The sequence below is a fragment of the Heteronotia binoei genome, chromosome 15 (genome assembly GCF_032191835.1).
Source record: "Heteronotia binoei isolate CCM8104 ecotype False Entrance Well chromosome 15, APGP_CSIRO_Hbin_v1, whole genome shotgun sequence".
In the NCBI taxonomy this organism is placed as follows: domain Eukaryota; kingdom Metazoa; phylum Chordata; class Lepidosauria; order Squamata; family Gekkonidae; genus Heteronotia; species Heteronotia binoei.
In genome coordinates this window covers 63,614,105-63,628,194 of record NC_083237.1, presented here as the reverse complement: position 1 = coordinate 63,628,194, position 14,090 = coordinate 63,614,105, and the positions used below count along the sequence as shown (strand labels likewise).

The following is a 14,090-nucleotide window of genomic DNA, read 5'->3' as shown; positions in this document are numbered from 1 at the left end:
TTAAAAGTCAACTTTTAGGGTAGGCGGCTATTAAGAGAAATCTTGGGAACGGGGCTGTGGACAATGGAGCCTAGCGGTTGAACATATGAACATATGAAGCTGCCTTCTACTGAATCAGACCCTCGGTCCATCAAAGTCAGTATTGTCTACTCAGACTGGCAGCGGCTCTCCAGGGTCTCAAGCTGAGGTTTTCCACACCTATTTGCCTGGACCCTTTTTTGGAGATGCCAGGGATTGAACCTGGGAACTTCTGCTTCCCAAGCAGATGCTCTACCACTGAGCCACCATCCCTCCCCTGCTCTCCAGGGTCTCCAGCTGAGGTTTTTCACACCTACTTGCCTGGACCCTTTTTAGTTGGAGATGCCGGGGATTGAACCGGGGACCTTCTGCTTCCCAAGCAGATGCTCTACCACTGAGCCACCGTCCCTCCCTTCTTCGACTCTGTTGTGCGAATGGCTACTCCTCCCGTTTAAGGCTTTTTCACAAGCCACAATAATGGCTTACTGGACAGCCAACAAGTGGGAGGATGCTGGAAAGACTTCTGAATTCAAACTGAACTCCTGCCCCATAAGTCTGTCTGCACCCCAGTGGGGAAGAAGTTGCCTCCATTCCCAAAAGGCAAACTGCTTTCCCACTTAACGTCTGAAAAACAAGTTCCTTTCTTTAGTGACCGACTGAAAATGCAGGAGTCACAGTTCCATTGAAATATATTATATCGTTATGGGGAAAGTATCTACAACAAAAGCTTTCTGGTTGTTTTTTTCCTTATCGTTTTCTTGAGGTATGCACATTAATTCCAGATTTGAAAATAATAAAAATTCGATTTTTTTTTTTAAGTTACCAATTACCACAACGAAATGTGAGCATCTGCCTGAAATTTCTCAGGGGTGGAGCTTATGCAAGAACTTTCTTGTAGCAGGAACTCCTTTGCATATAAGGCCACACACCCCTGATGTAGCCAATCCTGGAGCTTACAGTAGGCCCTGTACTGAGAGCCCTGGAAGCTCTTGGAGGACTGGCTACAGCAGGGGTGTGTGGCTTAATATGCAAAGGAGTTCCTGCTACAAAAAAGCCCTGCTCTTGCGTACATATGAACATATGAAGCTGCCTTCTACTGAATCAGACCCTTGGTCCATCAAAGTCAGTATTGTCTTCTCAGACTGGCAGCGGCTCTCCAGGGTCTCAAGCTGAGGTTTTTCACACCTATTTGCCTGGACCCTTTTTTGGAGATGTCAGGGATTGAACCTGGGACCTTCTGCTTCCCAAGCAGATGCTCTACCACTGAGCCACTATCCCGCCCCTGAGATTTTGAAGAGGGGAACTGAATGGCTGATCTGCTGTGTCAACCAAAATGGCTTCCAAATTGACGACGTTTTTAGCTAGGACTTTAAACTTGTAAGGTTCACATACTTTTCATTTTAAGATGTTTCATTTATTTACATTTAAAATAACCCCAGCCCAAACAGAGCTTCGCTGAGAGTATAAATCTCTAAAAGACCTACATGGGGGAGCAAAAGGGATGGGAAAGACTAATTATTACGTCTCCACCAAATGTTCTCAAATACATAAAAACAAAACTCTGGATTGGAACCCAGTCTGGTAAGCAGGAACGGACTGTGCAATTTGCAACACCAGGTTGTTCCATTCGTGAAAAACGAAAACTGGGCCTTGAAGAAAACTGAATCTGGACACTTATACCTGGCTGAAAGAGTCAGAGGCTGTAGGGAGGGAAACCAGGTGGGAACAAGGCTTTCCAGGTCCAATGGACCAAGTTGGCGGATGTTGACGGTTAACTTGCAGAGAGCGGAGAGGGAAGATGCTGGAAATAACCATGATAGGCCTACGTCACCCAGAAGTGACACAGGCACATTGGGAATGATGTTCTAGTTTGTGGACAAATCCTCTGTGGTAGAATTAGCTTCTACCATAGAGTTCTGCCCAAAACGCAGTGTTGCCCCCAATGTCAGTGATGTAAGTAGGGGTGGAATTCTAGCAGAAGCTCCTTTGCATATTAGGCCACACCCCCCCGAGGTAGCCAATCCTCCAGGAGCTTACAAAAAAGAGCCTTTTAAGCTCCAGAAGGATTGGCTACATCGAGGGGGGGTGGCCTAATACGCAAAGGAGCTCCTGCTAGAATTCCACCCCTGGACGTAAGCCTGTTACGTTTATTCTGGGCTTCTTGCCTGTATGAGGGAGGTAATTCTCCCCCTGCCGGCCAGCTGGCTGGTGGCGGAGAGGAGCACCCAAAACAAGGACCCCCAGCCCCACTGGGCAGGGGTCTGCCATCCCTAGTGGGAACCCTGTACCTACCTGCTGTAACAGGTTTTGACTTTTGAGAGGCAGAACGGTGAGAGGAGGGATAGAAAGGAAGCTCAGAACTGGGTCCAAGATAGCCTAGGATTGGTAGTCCACCTATCATATTCCAGCTTCCCTTAAACAAAGTGCCTAGAGTACCACAGTACAGTACAGAACAAAGTGCCTAGAGTACCACAGTACAGAACAATTAATATTGACTGCACGCGGAATACTTTAGGCACTGGCACCTTGACTTACCCGCGGGCGAATGGTCTACAAGCGCGCTAAGTCAGAAATTGACATGCTGAACAGGAAATAACTTTTACGTCTTACTTTCCGCACACTGGACTTTTGAAATTTCGACACTGTGATATTTTGTATCTCGCTAACCGTTATATATTACATGATAAGTGTTCTCAAATAAGTCACTTGCAATTATAAATTGATCTTTGATGCTTTTTCGTTCGTTTCCCACAGTTCTTGTTGGTGTTTATATTAATTCCCTTAAACAGAAGCAGCAGCGGGGAGGGAGGGGGCTTCCGAAAGCTCTAGGCTGCGTTAACTCGGTTACCTGACGGTCGGGTGCCTCGTTTTGGAACAGCCCTGCGTAGGGGAGGAGGAGTTGCTTCTGCTGAGGTCCTCCACAGATCTGTCCAGAGCTTTCCCCTTGTCGGAACCCGGGCTCCCATTGTCTGTGCTGTCCATATCATACCTGGAGCCACATACGTAAAAACAGCCGCGCGTCATCGGGAGGGATTCAGCAAAGGGCAGCAGGGGGGCTGAACGCAGAGGGGAAACTAGGGGCACATCCAGAGGACCATCTAAAAGACTTTCAAAACTGCTGTATGTGCCCATGAGACCCACCAGGAAGGGAACCAGGGGGAAACCCTGTACCTACCTGTTATAACAGGTTTGGCTTTTAAGAGAAGAAGAAGACTGCAGATTTATACCCCGCCCTTCTCTCTGAATCAGAGACTCAGAGTGGTTTACAATCTCCTATATCTTCTTCCCCACAACAGACACCCTGTGAGGTGGGGGCAGATTTATACCCCGCCCTTCTCCCTGAATCAGAGACTCAGAGCGGCTTACAATCTCCTGTATCTTCTCCCTCCACAACAGACACCCTGTGTGCTAGGGGCAGATTTATACCCCGCCCTTCTCCCTGAATCAGAGACTCAGAGCGGCTCACAATCTCCTGTATCGTCTCCCCTCACAACAGACACCCTGTGAGGTGGGGGCAGATTTATACCCCGCCCTTCTCTCTGAATCAGAGACTCCGAGCGCCTCACAATCTCCTATATCTTCTTCCCCACAACAGACACCCTGTGAGGTGGGGGCAGGTTTATACCCCGCCCTTCTCTCTGAATCAGAGACTCAGAGCGGCTTACAATCTCCTATATCTTCTCCCCTCACAACAGACACCCTGTGAGGTGGGGGCAGATTTATACCCCGCCCTTCTCCCTGAATCAGAGACTCCGAGCGGCTTACAATCTCCTATATCTTCTTCCCCACAACAGACACCCTGTGAGGTGGGGGCAGATTTATACCCCGCCCTTCTCCCTGAATCAGAGACTCCGAGCGGCTTACAATCTCCTATATCTTCTTCCCCACAACAGATACCCTGTGAGGTGGGGGCAGATTTATACCCCGCCCTTCTCCCTGAATCAGAGACTCAGAGCGGCTCACAATCTCCTATATCTTCTCCCCCCACAACAGACACCCTGTGAGGTGGGGGCAGATTTATACCCCGCCCTTCTCCCTGAATCAGAGACTCAAAGCGGCTTACAATCTCCTATATCTTCTCCCCTCACAACAGACACCCTGTGAGGTGGGGGCAGATTTATACCCCGCCCTTCTCCCTGAATCAGAGACTCCGAGCGCCTCACAATCTCCTATATCTTCTCCCCCCACAACAGACACCCTGTGAGGTGGGGGCAGATTTATACCCCGCCCTTCTCCCTGAATCAGAGACTCAGAGCGGCTCACAATCTCCTATATCTTCTCCCCCCACAACAGACACCCTGTGAAGTGGGGGCAGATTTATACCCCGCCCTTCTCTCTGAATCAGAGACTCAGAGTGGTTTACAATCTCCTATATCTTCTTCCCCCCACAACAGACACCCTGTGAGGTGGGGGCAGATTTATACCCCGCCCTTCTCCCTGAATCAGAGACTCAGAGCGGCTCACAATCTCCTGTATCTTCTCCCTCTACAACAGACACCCTGTGTGCTAGGGGCAGATTTATACCCCGCTCTTCTCTCTGAATCAGAGACTCCGAGCGCCTCACAATCTCCTATATCTTCTCCCCTCACAACAGACACCCTGTGAGGTGGGGGCAGATTTATACCCTGTCCTTCTCTCTGATTCAGAGACTCAGAGCGCCTCACAATCTCCTATATCTTCTCCCCTCACAACAGACACCCTGTGAGGTGGGGGCAGATTTATACCCCGCCCTTCTCTCTGAATCAGAGACTCAGAGGGGCTTACAATCTCCTATATCTTCTCCCCCCACAACAGACACTCTGTGAAGTAGGTGGGTGGGGCTGAGAGAGCTCTCACAGCAACTGCCCTTTCAAGGACAACTCCTGCGAGAGCTACGGCTGAGCCAAGGCCATTCCAGCAGCTGCAAGTGGAGAAGTGGGGAATCAAACCCGGTTCTCCCAGGTAAGAGTTCGCACACTTAACTACTGCACTGAACTGGCTCGCCGGTAGAACAGTGAGAGGAGGAGTGGAAAGGAAAGTTCAGAACTGCCTCCAAGACAATCTAGGATTAGGCTGACTCAGCCCGAGAACTTGACAAACTGGGCTGAGTTGCCCCCAGAACTCAAAAGACTTGGACTGCTTTCGCACTGGGCTTGTTCCGGGTGGAGAGCCCTTTTGCTCCCGGCACTTCTCTCTGTTTCTGCAGACGCTGCCTCAGAGCTGTGAGTTGGCGTGCCACTTTTCTGCAGCAAGCGAGATGCTCTTACAAGCGTTTTCTGCTTGCCATGGGAAAGAAACGGGCCAACTCATAGCTCCGGGGCACCTTGTGTGAAAACAGAGAGAAGCACCGGAGGCAAAAGGGCTCTCTACCCAGAAGAAGCCCTAGTGCGAAATCGGTCTTGTTCTCAAGTGTGTTGATGTGAAGCAGCACAACAGAGTTTGAGTCCAGTGGCACCTTGAAAACCAACCAAGTTTTATTTTGGGTATAAGCTTTCAGGTGCACGCTAAAGTTTATACCCAGAATAAAACCCCGTTGGTCTTAAAGGCGTCACTGGACTCAAATTTGCTCTCCGACAAGCAAAGTCAGTAGCTGCTCTCCATGGTGCTGAGCTACCGGTAGTTCCATTATGAAACAGCATAGGATTTCCATTCGAACAGCATTCCAGTCCTTTAGGAGTTCTTACAAAGTGAGTTCCTGGCTCTCACGGTTATGGAGAAAAGCGAGAAGATATGCAGCCAGCCTGTTCTCGAGATTCCTGGCTAGTTCTTCCCCACCCAGCCCACGAGCAGCAGAAGCAAAAAAGATCGTTTTAGTACAGAATATTTACGGCAGCCTTTTTAGTGCGAGGCTCTGCGTCGGGGATGCTCTCTCTCCACTGCGTCACTCTTAAGCGGCCACGAAGAAGTGAATGGGCTAGACAGAGAAATAGCCCCTCCTGCCTCTGTGTCAGGGCCCCAAGTCCTGCCATATTCCTTTGTCTCTTAAGAGTGTCCTCACAGAAACACAAAAGGATCTCAAGGGACATCTAGTCCAACCCCTGCACAATGCAGGAAATCCACAACCACCTCCTCCTCGCTCCCCCAGTGACACCTCCTCCATACCTAGAGGAAGGCAAAAAACCTCCAGGATCCCTGGGCCAATCAGGCCTGGAAGCAAATACCATCCTGTCCCCAAAGTGGTCATCAGCCTTACCTGGGCATGTAAGAAAGGGTCACGAGAGCGAAGCATGGACTCACCCCTTCCTGCCCTCCCGCTCATGATCTGCCCAAGTTCACTGAATCAGCATTGCGGTCAGGTGGCCATCTAGCCTCTGCTTAAAAGACTCCAAAGAAGGAATTGTTCACTACCCAAGACTAGCTTCTCCAGAGAGTTACCAATATACAGTTCACATGGTCAAGGCTGTAAAGGGGAGTCAAACATGCGGCCCAAGGGCCAAATCTGGCCCCCCCTGGAGGGTCCTATCAGGCCCCTGAGTACCTGGCTATTGCCTGCTTCCTTCTCCCTTCGGCATCTCAAGGTTTGCTTCCTTCCGCTTTGCAAGGCTTGCTCAATTGCACAGGAGGTACAGAGCAAAACCTCGGTTTTCATCATTGGTTGTGGCTCCTTCCCCTCCTGGTCCCCTGGGGAAGGAAGGAAAGAGCCAGAGCTTCCTTTGCCCCAGTTCCTTGGATCCCAGGGGAGAAATACAAAGAAAGCAACTTTAAGACCAACGTGCTAATGTTTTAAGCATGTTTCATGTTAAGGTGTGTGTTTTTTTTAAAAAATAAATAAAAATCTTTAGTCGTGTTTGCCTGTGTCCTTTAAAAAGTTTATATCTCTGCCACCTAATTTTAAATATGTACACATACGGCCTGGCCTGACGACACAGCCTGACACAGCTTGGCCTGACAAGATCTCATTTAAGCCAGATCCGGCCCTCATAAGAAATTCGTTCAACACCCCTGCGTTAAGTCTTGCGTACAATACGGCTGCAGCCAGCAAGGGTGCAGGCCCGTTAACTCAGCAGGAAAGTTCCCAGAGGGCCACTGTTCTGGAGAGCCCCCAGTAGCCTGCACCAAGCAGAGTCAAGCACTCCTGAAGCGCTGGCAGCACCACAACAGCATGGAAGGGGTGTGTGTGTGTGTGTTTGTGTAGGTCTGCCTTATCAGCGTGGCTGCACCTGCGGTTATTGTCACCGCTGGGTCTGAGCGTTGTCTTTAACATGGAGGCCGCTTGGCTCTGCTTGTTCTGGGGCCGTTTCAAAGCTACAAATTGCCTTTGCCAGCCAGGAGGTGAGGACTCCCAGCTAGGACTGCACGGTATCTAATTAAAAGCCACTGCATAACCTCACCGATGCTGAACAGCAGACACGGCTGAGTGAGCTGGGCTAGAGAGGAAACAGTGACTGGATTTCTCCTTTTTGGGTTTTTGCCCCAGGCGCTGTTGCTCAAAGAAGAAATCCATATGCCTCGAAAGCTCGTTTCCGAGCCAATCTGGCCCTCGAAAGCGGTCGTCTCTGCGTCGCTCGCAGCCTACTGGTGAATCGGAGGATTATTCCAGCGTCTTAACAATTATTTTGCTCTGGGAAGAACTCCAAAGCTGCTCTGACCCAAATCAGGTGCCGTGGGGCTTGCTTCTCAGCAAGAGGAAAAGAAAGGAGGAGGAGGAGGGGGTTAAAGGAGTGTGTTTCAGGCTCATGTCTGCGACCTCTGCTGAGTGGGGGCCCACAACCACCGACAAGCATGGGAGCTGCGCCCGGCACAGTTGTGATCCCCTCCTGGGCCCTCCACCGCCCGACGGACCCTTTGAGACTGAGCCGTCGCAGCTACTTACGTGACAGAGCACTGGGCAAACGCCAGGTAGTCCACCAAAACATCCAGTCCCTTGTTCTCTTCATTGAGGAATTCCTGGACCCAGCTTGGGGGTGGAAGGAAGAAAGAGCAGGTCACACCTTTTCCCTCAGAATTATTTATTTGTTAAGATTTTTTTTTTAACCACCCTTCCCCGCTAGCACAAGGCTCAAGGCGATTCACAGCAATTTGGCTCAACACAACGTAAAGCGAATTAAAGCCGTAAATACACAGCATTTAAAAACATTCCGAATGTGTAGACGTTGTACAAACAAGATGGCGGCGCTAGCATTCAGTCATGGGGGAGGTGCAACAACCCGTCACTGTCCTCAGCCAAAGGCTTGGCAGGACAACTCTGAACATATGAAGCTGCCTTCTACTGAATCAGACCCTGGGTCCATCCAAGTCAGTCTTGTCTACTCAGACTGGCAGCGGCTCTCCAGCGTCTCAAGCTGAGGTTTTTCACACCTATTTGCCTGGACCCTTTTTATAGTTGGAGATGCTGGGGATTGAACGTGGGATCTTCTGCTTCCCAAGCAGATGCTCTACCACTGAGCCACAGCCCCATTCATGGCTCTCCAGGGTCTCAAGCTGAGGTTTTTCACACCTATTTGCCTGGACCCTTTTTAGTTGGAGATGCCGGGGATTGAACCTGGGACCTTCTGCTTCCCAAGCAGATGCTCTGCCACTGAGCCACAGCCCCATTCATGGCTCTCCAGGGTCTCAAGCGGAGGTTTTTCACACCTATTTGCCTGGACCCTTTTGAGTTGGAGATGCCGGGATTGAACCTGGGACCTCCTGCTTCCCAAGCAGATGCTCTGCCACTGAGCCACCGTCCCTCCCCTGACTGGCAGTAGCTCTCCAGGGTCTCAAGCGGAGGTTTTTCACACCTATTTGCCTGGACCCTTTTTTGTAGATGCCGGGGATTGAACCTGGGACCTTCTGCTTCCCAAGCAGATGCTCTGCCACTGAGCCACAGCCCCATTCATGGCTCTCCAGGGTCTCAAGCGGAGGTTTTTCACACCTATTTGCCTGCACCCTTTTTTGTAGATGCCGGGGATTGAACCTGGGACCTTCTGCTTCCCAAGCAGATGCTCTGCCACTGAGCCACCGTCCCTCCCCTGACTGGCAGCGGCTCTCCAGGGTCTCAAGCTGAGGTTTTTCACACCTATTTGCCTGGACCCTTTTTAGTTGGAGATGCCAGGGATTGAACCTGGGACCTTCTGCTTCCCAAGCAGATGCTCTACCACTGAGCCACCGTCCCTCCCCAACTCTGTCTTACATGCCCTGCAAAACTTTAGACGATCAGGCAAGGCATGGATGTCACTCGGCAGAGAATTCCGCCAGGCTGGGGCCACGGCAGAGAAGGCCCTGGCCCAGGTCAAGGCCAGCTGGATATCTTGTGGGCCGGGGACCACCAGAAGGTTCTTATCCGTTGATCTTAATGCCCTTCAGGGGACATACTGGGAGAGGTGGGGCAGTCCCGACCATTAAGGGCTTTAAAGGTAAGCACCAAGATCTTGAATATGATCTGAAGAAGAAGAAGACGACTGCAGATTTATACCCCGCTCACAATCTCCTATATCTTCTCCCCCCACAAGAGACATCCTGTGAGGTGTGTGGGGCTGAGAGAACTCTCCCCGAAGCTGGCCTTTCAAGGACAACTCCTACAAGAGCTATGGCTGACCCAAGGCCATTCCAGCAGCTGCAAGTGGAGGAGTGGGGAATTAAGAGTCTGCACACTTAACCACTACACCAAACTGGCTCTCTCTGGTGTCCACCAGCAACCAGTGCAGTTTGTGCAACACTGAATGTATGTGTGACCTCCATGGGGATCCCTGTAAGGACCCGTGTGCTGCATCTTGTACCAGTTGGAGCGTCTAGGTCAGAACTCTCAATTGGATCAACATCTGGAGGAGAGGTCCATCGGTGGCTATTAGCCACAGGGTATAGATGGAACTCTGTCTGGGGCCGTAATGCTCTGTATTCTTGGTGCTTGGGGGGGCACAGTGGGATGGCTTCTAGTGTCCTGGCCTCACTGATGGACCTCCTGATGGCACCTGGGTTTTTTGGCACTGTGTGACACAGACTGTTGGACTGCATCCAACATGGCTTCTCTTATGTTCTTAGAACTAAAAAGAGGAAGAGTAATACGCCTGCCTTACTCCATCTTTGAGGATCTGCCTAGTGGGTTTTTATCTTGTCCTTCCCCCAAGAAGCTCAGGGTGGCTTACCTGGCTCTCCCTTCCCTGTTTCACCCTCACAACAGCCAGGTGATGCTGCTGGCAGTGTGACTGGACCAAGGGCAACCGGCGAGCTTCCAAAGCAGCAGTGGGGATTCGAACCTGAGTCTCCCAGAATCTGGTCTAACCACTACATGTTAGCTGCCAGGTTATCGGTGTCTCCAGATGTTCTTGCTTGCGTTTTTCTCATGCCTTTTTAAAAGCCGTTTTCCTGGACAGACCCAGACATCTCTCGGCCTCCTTTACCATTATAGCCACAGCATCAATTATTTCATAACAATCATATCACTATTTCATAACAGACAGATTGCTTTACTGCTCTTCAGTTTAATCCACGCAATCGTCCTGCATGGCAAGCTATTAACTGCTCCATTTTATGAAGGAGAACCCCAAAACTGAGAACCTGTTCTTGGGAGATTACGTGTGTGATCCTTTCTCTCACATCAAACACTCCCCATATATGGAAAGCCAACACGTCCCCGAAAATGCTCATCTAATATTCCTCTCCTTGACAAGTCAGCTTTCTGCATGCGGGGAGCATTTGATGTAAGAACATAAGAGAAGCCATGTTGGATCAGGCCAATGGCCCATCCAGTCCAACACTCTGTGTCACATAAGAACAGAAGAGAAGCCATGTTGGATCAGGCCAATGGCCCATCCAGTCCAACACTCTATGTCACATAAGAACAGAAGAGAAGCCATGTTGGATCAGGCCAATGGCCCAACCAGTCCAACACTCTGTGTCACATAAGAACATAAGAGAAGCCCTGTTGGATCAGGCCAATGGCCCCTCCAGTCCAACACTCTGTGTCACATAAGAACATAAGAGAAGCCCTGTTGGATCAGGGCCCATCCAGTCCAACACTCTGTATCACACAGTGGCCAGAAATTTATTTATATATATATACACACACACACACACACACACACACTGATGGACCTCTGCTCCATATTTTTATCTAACCCCCTCTTGAAGCTGGCTATGCTTGTGGCCGCCACCACCTCCTGTGGCAGTGAATTCCACATGTTAATCACCCTTTGGGTGAAGAAGTACCTCCTTTTATCCATTCTAACCTGACTGCTCAGCAATTTCATTGAATGCCCACGAGTTCTTGTATTGTGAGAAAGGGAGAAAAGTATTTCTTTCTCTACCTTCTCTATCCCATGCATAATCTTGTAAATCTCTATCATGTCACCCCGCAGTCGACGTTTCTCCAAGCTAAAGAGCCCCAAGCGTTTTAACCTTTCTTCATAGGGAAAGTGTTCCAAACCTGTAATCACTCTAGTTGCCCTTTTCTGCACTTTTCCCAATGCTATAATAAAAATTCATTCCATGACCTACACAGTGTGGTTAGAACAGCACTGTGCCGTTAAGGCTGCAAAAGATTGCATTTGGTTACTCTCCTTCCGCAATCAAAGAACCATCTAAAAAAAAATATTTCGTAAATGAGAAGAGAGGGGGGGGGGGTTCCTTTAAAAAAATGCAAAAGTAAATGTTTTAAATTTGAAAAAAAAATGCAAAAGAACTTGGACAAGTGCCTAGATGTACGCTAGTGAAGAAAAAACATTTTCTGGATTTATTCTAGAAGCTCCCTCCTCCCCATCCCACCCCACCAAAGTCTGGGTCCGCACTAAGCAACAAGGACCTGCCTATAGCCACCCACCGTTCCTCTGAAGACGAGTTTTTGAACTCAGGGCTCACTCTCCCATACTAGGTATCACACCACGCCAGCATGCCCTCTGTCCCGTTTTGCCCTGCTCCACCGTTGCACTGTGGGCATCAAGTCAGATCCATGGACTATTTCCACCTGCTCCATAATCCCATGTCGTGAATCATGGCTGCCTGGTGATTCCACCAATTACCAGCATTCAGCTACTAAGTAAAACACCCCAGGGGCTCAATGCTACCCCAACAGCTGGGATTCAGGAACCACAAACCCCGGCGCTTTTTTTTTTTTCAAAAGAACAAAATGATTGTAATGTGCATGCATTTGTATCTTCTGTTCCCCCTCCTGCACATTTTTAAAAAGTTATATATGGCCGGGGGTGGGATTCTAGCAGGAGCTCCTTTGCATATTAGGCCACACACTCCTGATGTAGCCAATCCTCCAAGAGCTTACAAAAAAAGAGCCTTGTAAGCGCTTGGAGGATTGGCTACATCAGGGGGTGTGGCCTAATACGCAAAGGGGGCTCCTGCTAGAATTCTATCTCTGGCCCCTCTACTAAGACCCCTGTAAGCTCTTGGAGGATTGGCTACATCAGGGGTGTGTGGCCTAATATGCAAAGGAACCCCTGCTAGAATTCTATCTCTGGACCCTGTACTAACAGCCCTGTAAGCTCTTGGAGGATTGGCTCCATCAGGGGTGTGTGGCCTAATATGCAAAGGAACCCCTGCTAGAATTCTATCTCTGGACCCTGTACTAACAGCCCTGTAAGCTCTTGGAGGATTGGCTCCATCAGGGGTGTGTGGCCTAATATGCAAAGGAACCCCTGCTAGAATTCTACCTCTGGACCCTGTACTAAGAGCCCTGTAAGCTCTTGGAGGATTGGCTCCATCAGGGGTGGGTGGCCTAATATGCAAAGGAACCCCTGCTAGAATTCTATCTCTGGACCCTGTACTAAGAGCCCTGTAAGCTCTTGGAGGATTGGCTCCATCAGGGGTGTGTGACCTAATATGCAAAGCAACCCCTGCTAGAATTCTATCTCAAGAGCCCTGTAAGCTCTTGGGGGATTGGCTACATCAGGGGTGTATGGCCTAATATGCAAAGGAACCCCTGCTAGAATTCTATCTCTGGACCCTGTACTAAGAGCCCTGTAAGCTCTTGGAGGACTGGCTACATCAGGGGGTGTGGCCTAATATGCAAAGTAACCCCTGCTAGGATTCTATCTCTGGACCCTGTACTAAGAGCCCTGTAAGCTCTTGGGGGATTGGCTCCATCAGGGGTGTGGCCTAATACGCAAAGGGGGCTCCTGCTAGAATTCTATCTCTGGCCCCTCTACTAAGACCCCTGTAAGCTCTTGGAGGATTGGCTACATCAGGGGTGTGTGGCCTAATATGCAAAGGAACCCCTGCTAGAATTCTATCTCTGGACCCTGTACTAACAGCCCTGTAAGCTCTTGGAGGATTGGCTCCATCAGGGGTGTGTGGCCTAATATGCAAAGGAACCCCTGCTAGAATTCTACCTCTGGACCCTGTACTAAGAGCCCTGTAAGCTCTTGGAGGATTGGCTCCATCAGGGGTGGGTGGCCTAATATGCAAAGGAACCCCTGCTAGAATTCTATCTCTGGACCCTGTACTAAGAGCCCTGTAAGCTCTTGGAGGATTGGCTCCATCAGGGGTGTGTGACCTAATATGCAAAGCAACCCCTGCTAGAATTCTATCTCAAGAGCCCTGTAAGCTCTTGGGGGATTGGCTACATCAGGGGTGTATGGCCTAATATGCAAAGGAACCCCTGCTAGAATTCTATCTCTGGACCCTGTACTAAGAGCCCTGTAAGCTCTTGGAGGACTGGCTACATCAGGGGGTGTGGCCTAATATGCAAAGTAACCCCTGCTAGGATTCTATCTCTGGACCCTGTACTAAGAGCCCTGTAAGCTCTTGGGGGATTGGCTCCATCAGGGGGTGTGGCCTAATATGCAAAGTAACCCCTGCTAGGATTCTATCTCTGGACCCTGTACTAAGACCCCTGTAAGCTCTTGGAGGATTGGCTACATCAGGGGTGTGTGGCCTAAGATGCAAAGGAACCCCTGCTAGAATTCTATCTCTGGACCCTGTACTAACAGCCCTGTAAGCTCTTAGAGGATTGGCTACATCAGGGGTGCGTGGTGTAATACGCAAAGGAGCCCCTGCTAGAATTCTATCTCTGGACCCTCTACTAAGACCCCTGTAAGCTCTTGGAGGACTGGCTACATCAGCAGCGTGTGGCCTAATATGCAAAGGAACCCCTGCTAGAATTCTATCTCTGGACCCTGTACTAACAGCCCTGTAAGCTCTTAGAGGATTGGCTACATCAGGGGTGC

General features: G+C 49.9%; 1 protein-coding gene across 2 annotated transcripts in view; it reads right to left on the bottom strand.

Annotated features, from left to right (window-relative positions):
* Positions 1-14,090, bottom strand: part of FMNL1 (formin like 1) — a 136,126-nt gene that overhangs the window by 44,864 nt on the left and 77,172 nt on the right. For both annotated transcript variants that reach the window (XM_060256017.1, XM_060256018.1), the window contains exons 5-6: positions 7,811-7,894; positions 2,867-3,007 (exon numbers count right to left, since the gene is read on the bottom strand). In XM_060256017.1, the coding sequence (XP_060112000.1) occupies positions 2,867-3,007; positions 7,811-7,894 (225 nt within the window). The remainder of the gene's footprint in view (positions 1-2,866; positions 3,008-7,810; positions 7,895-14,090) is intronic.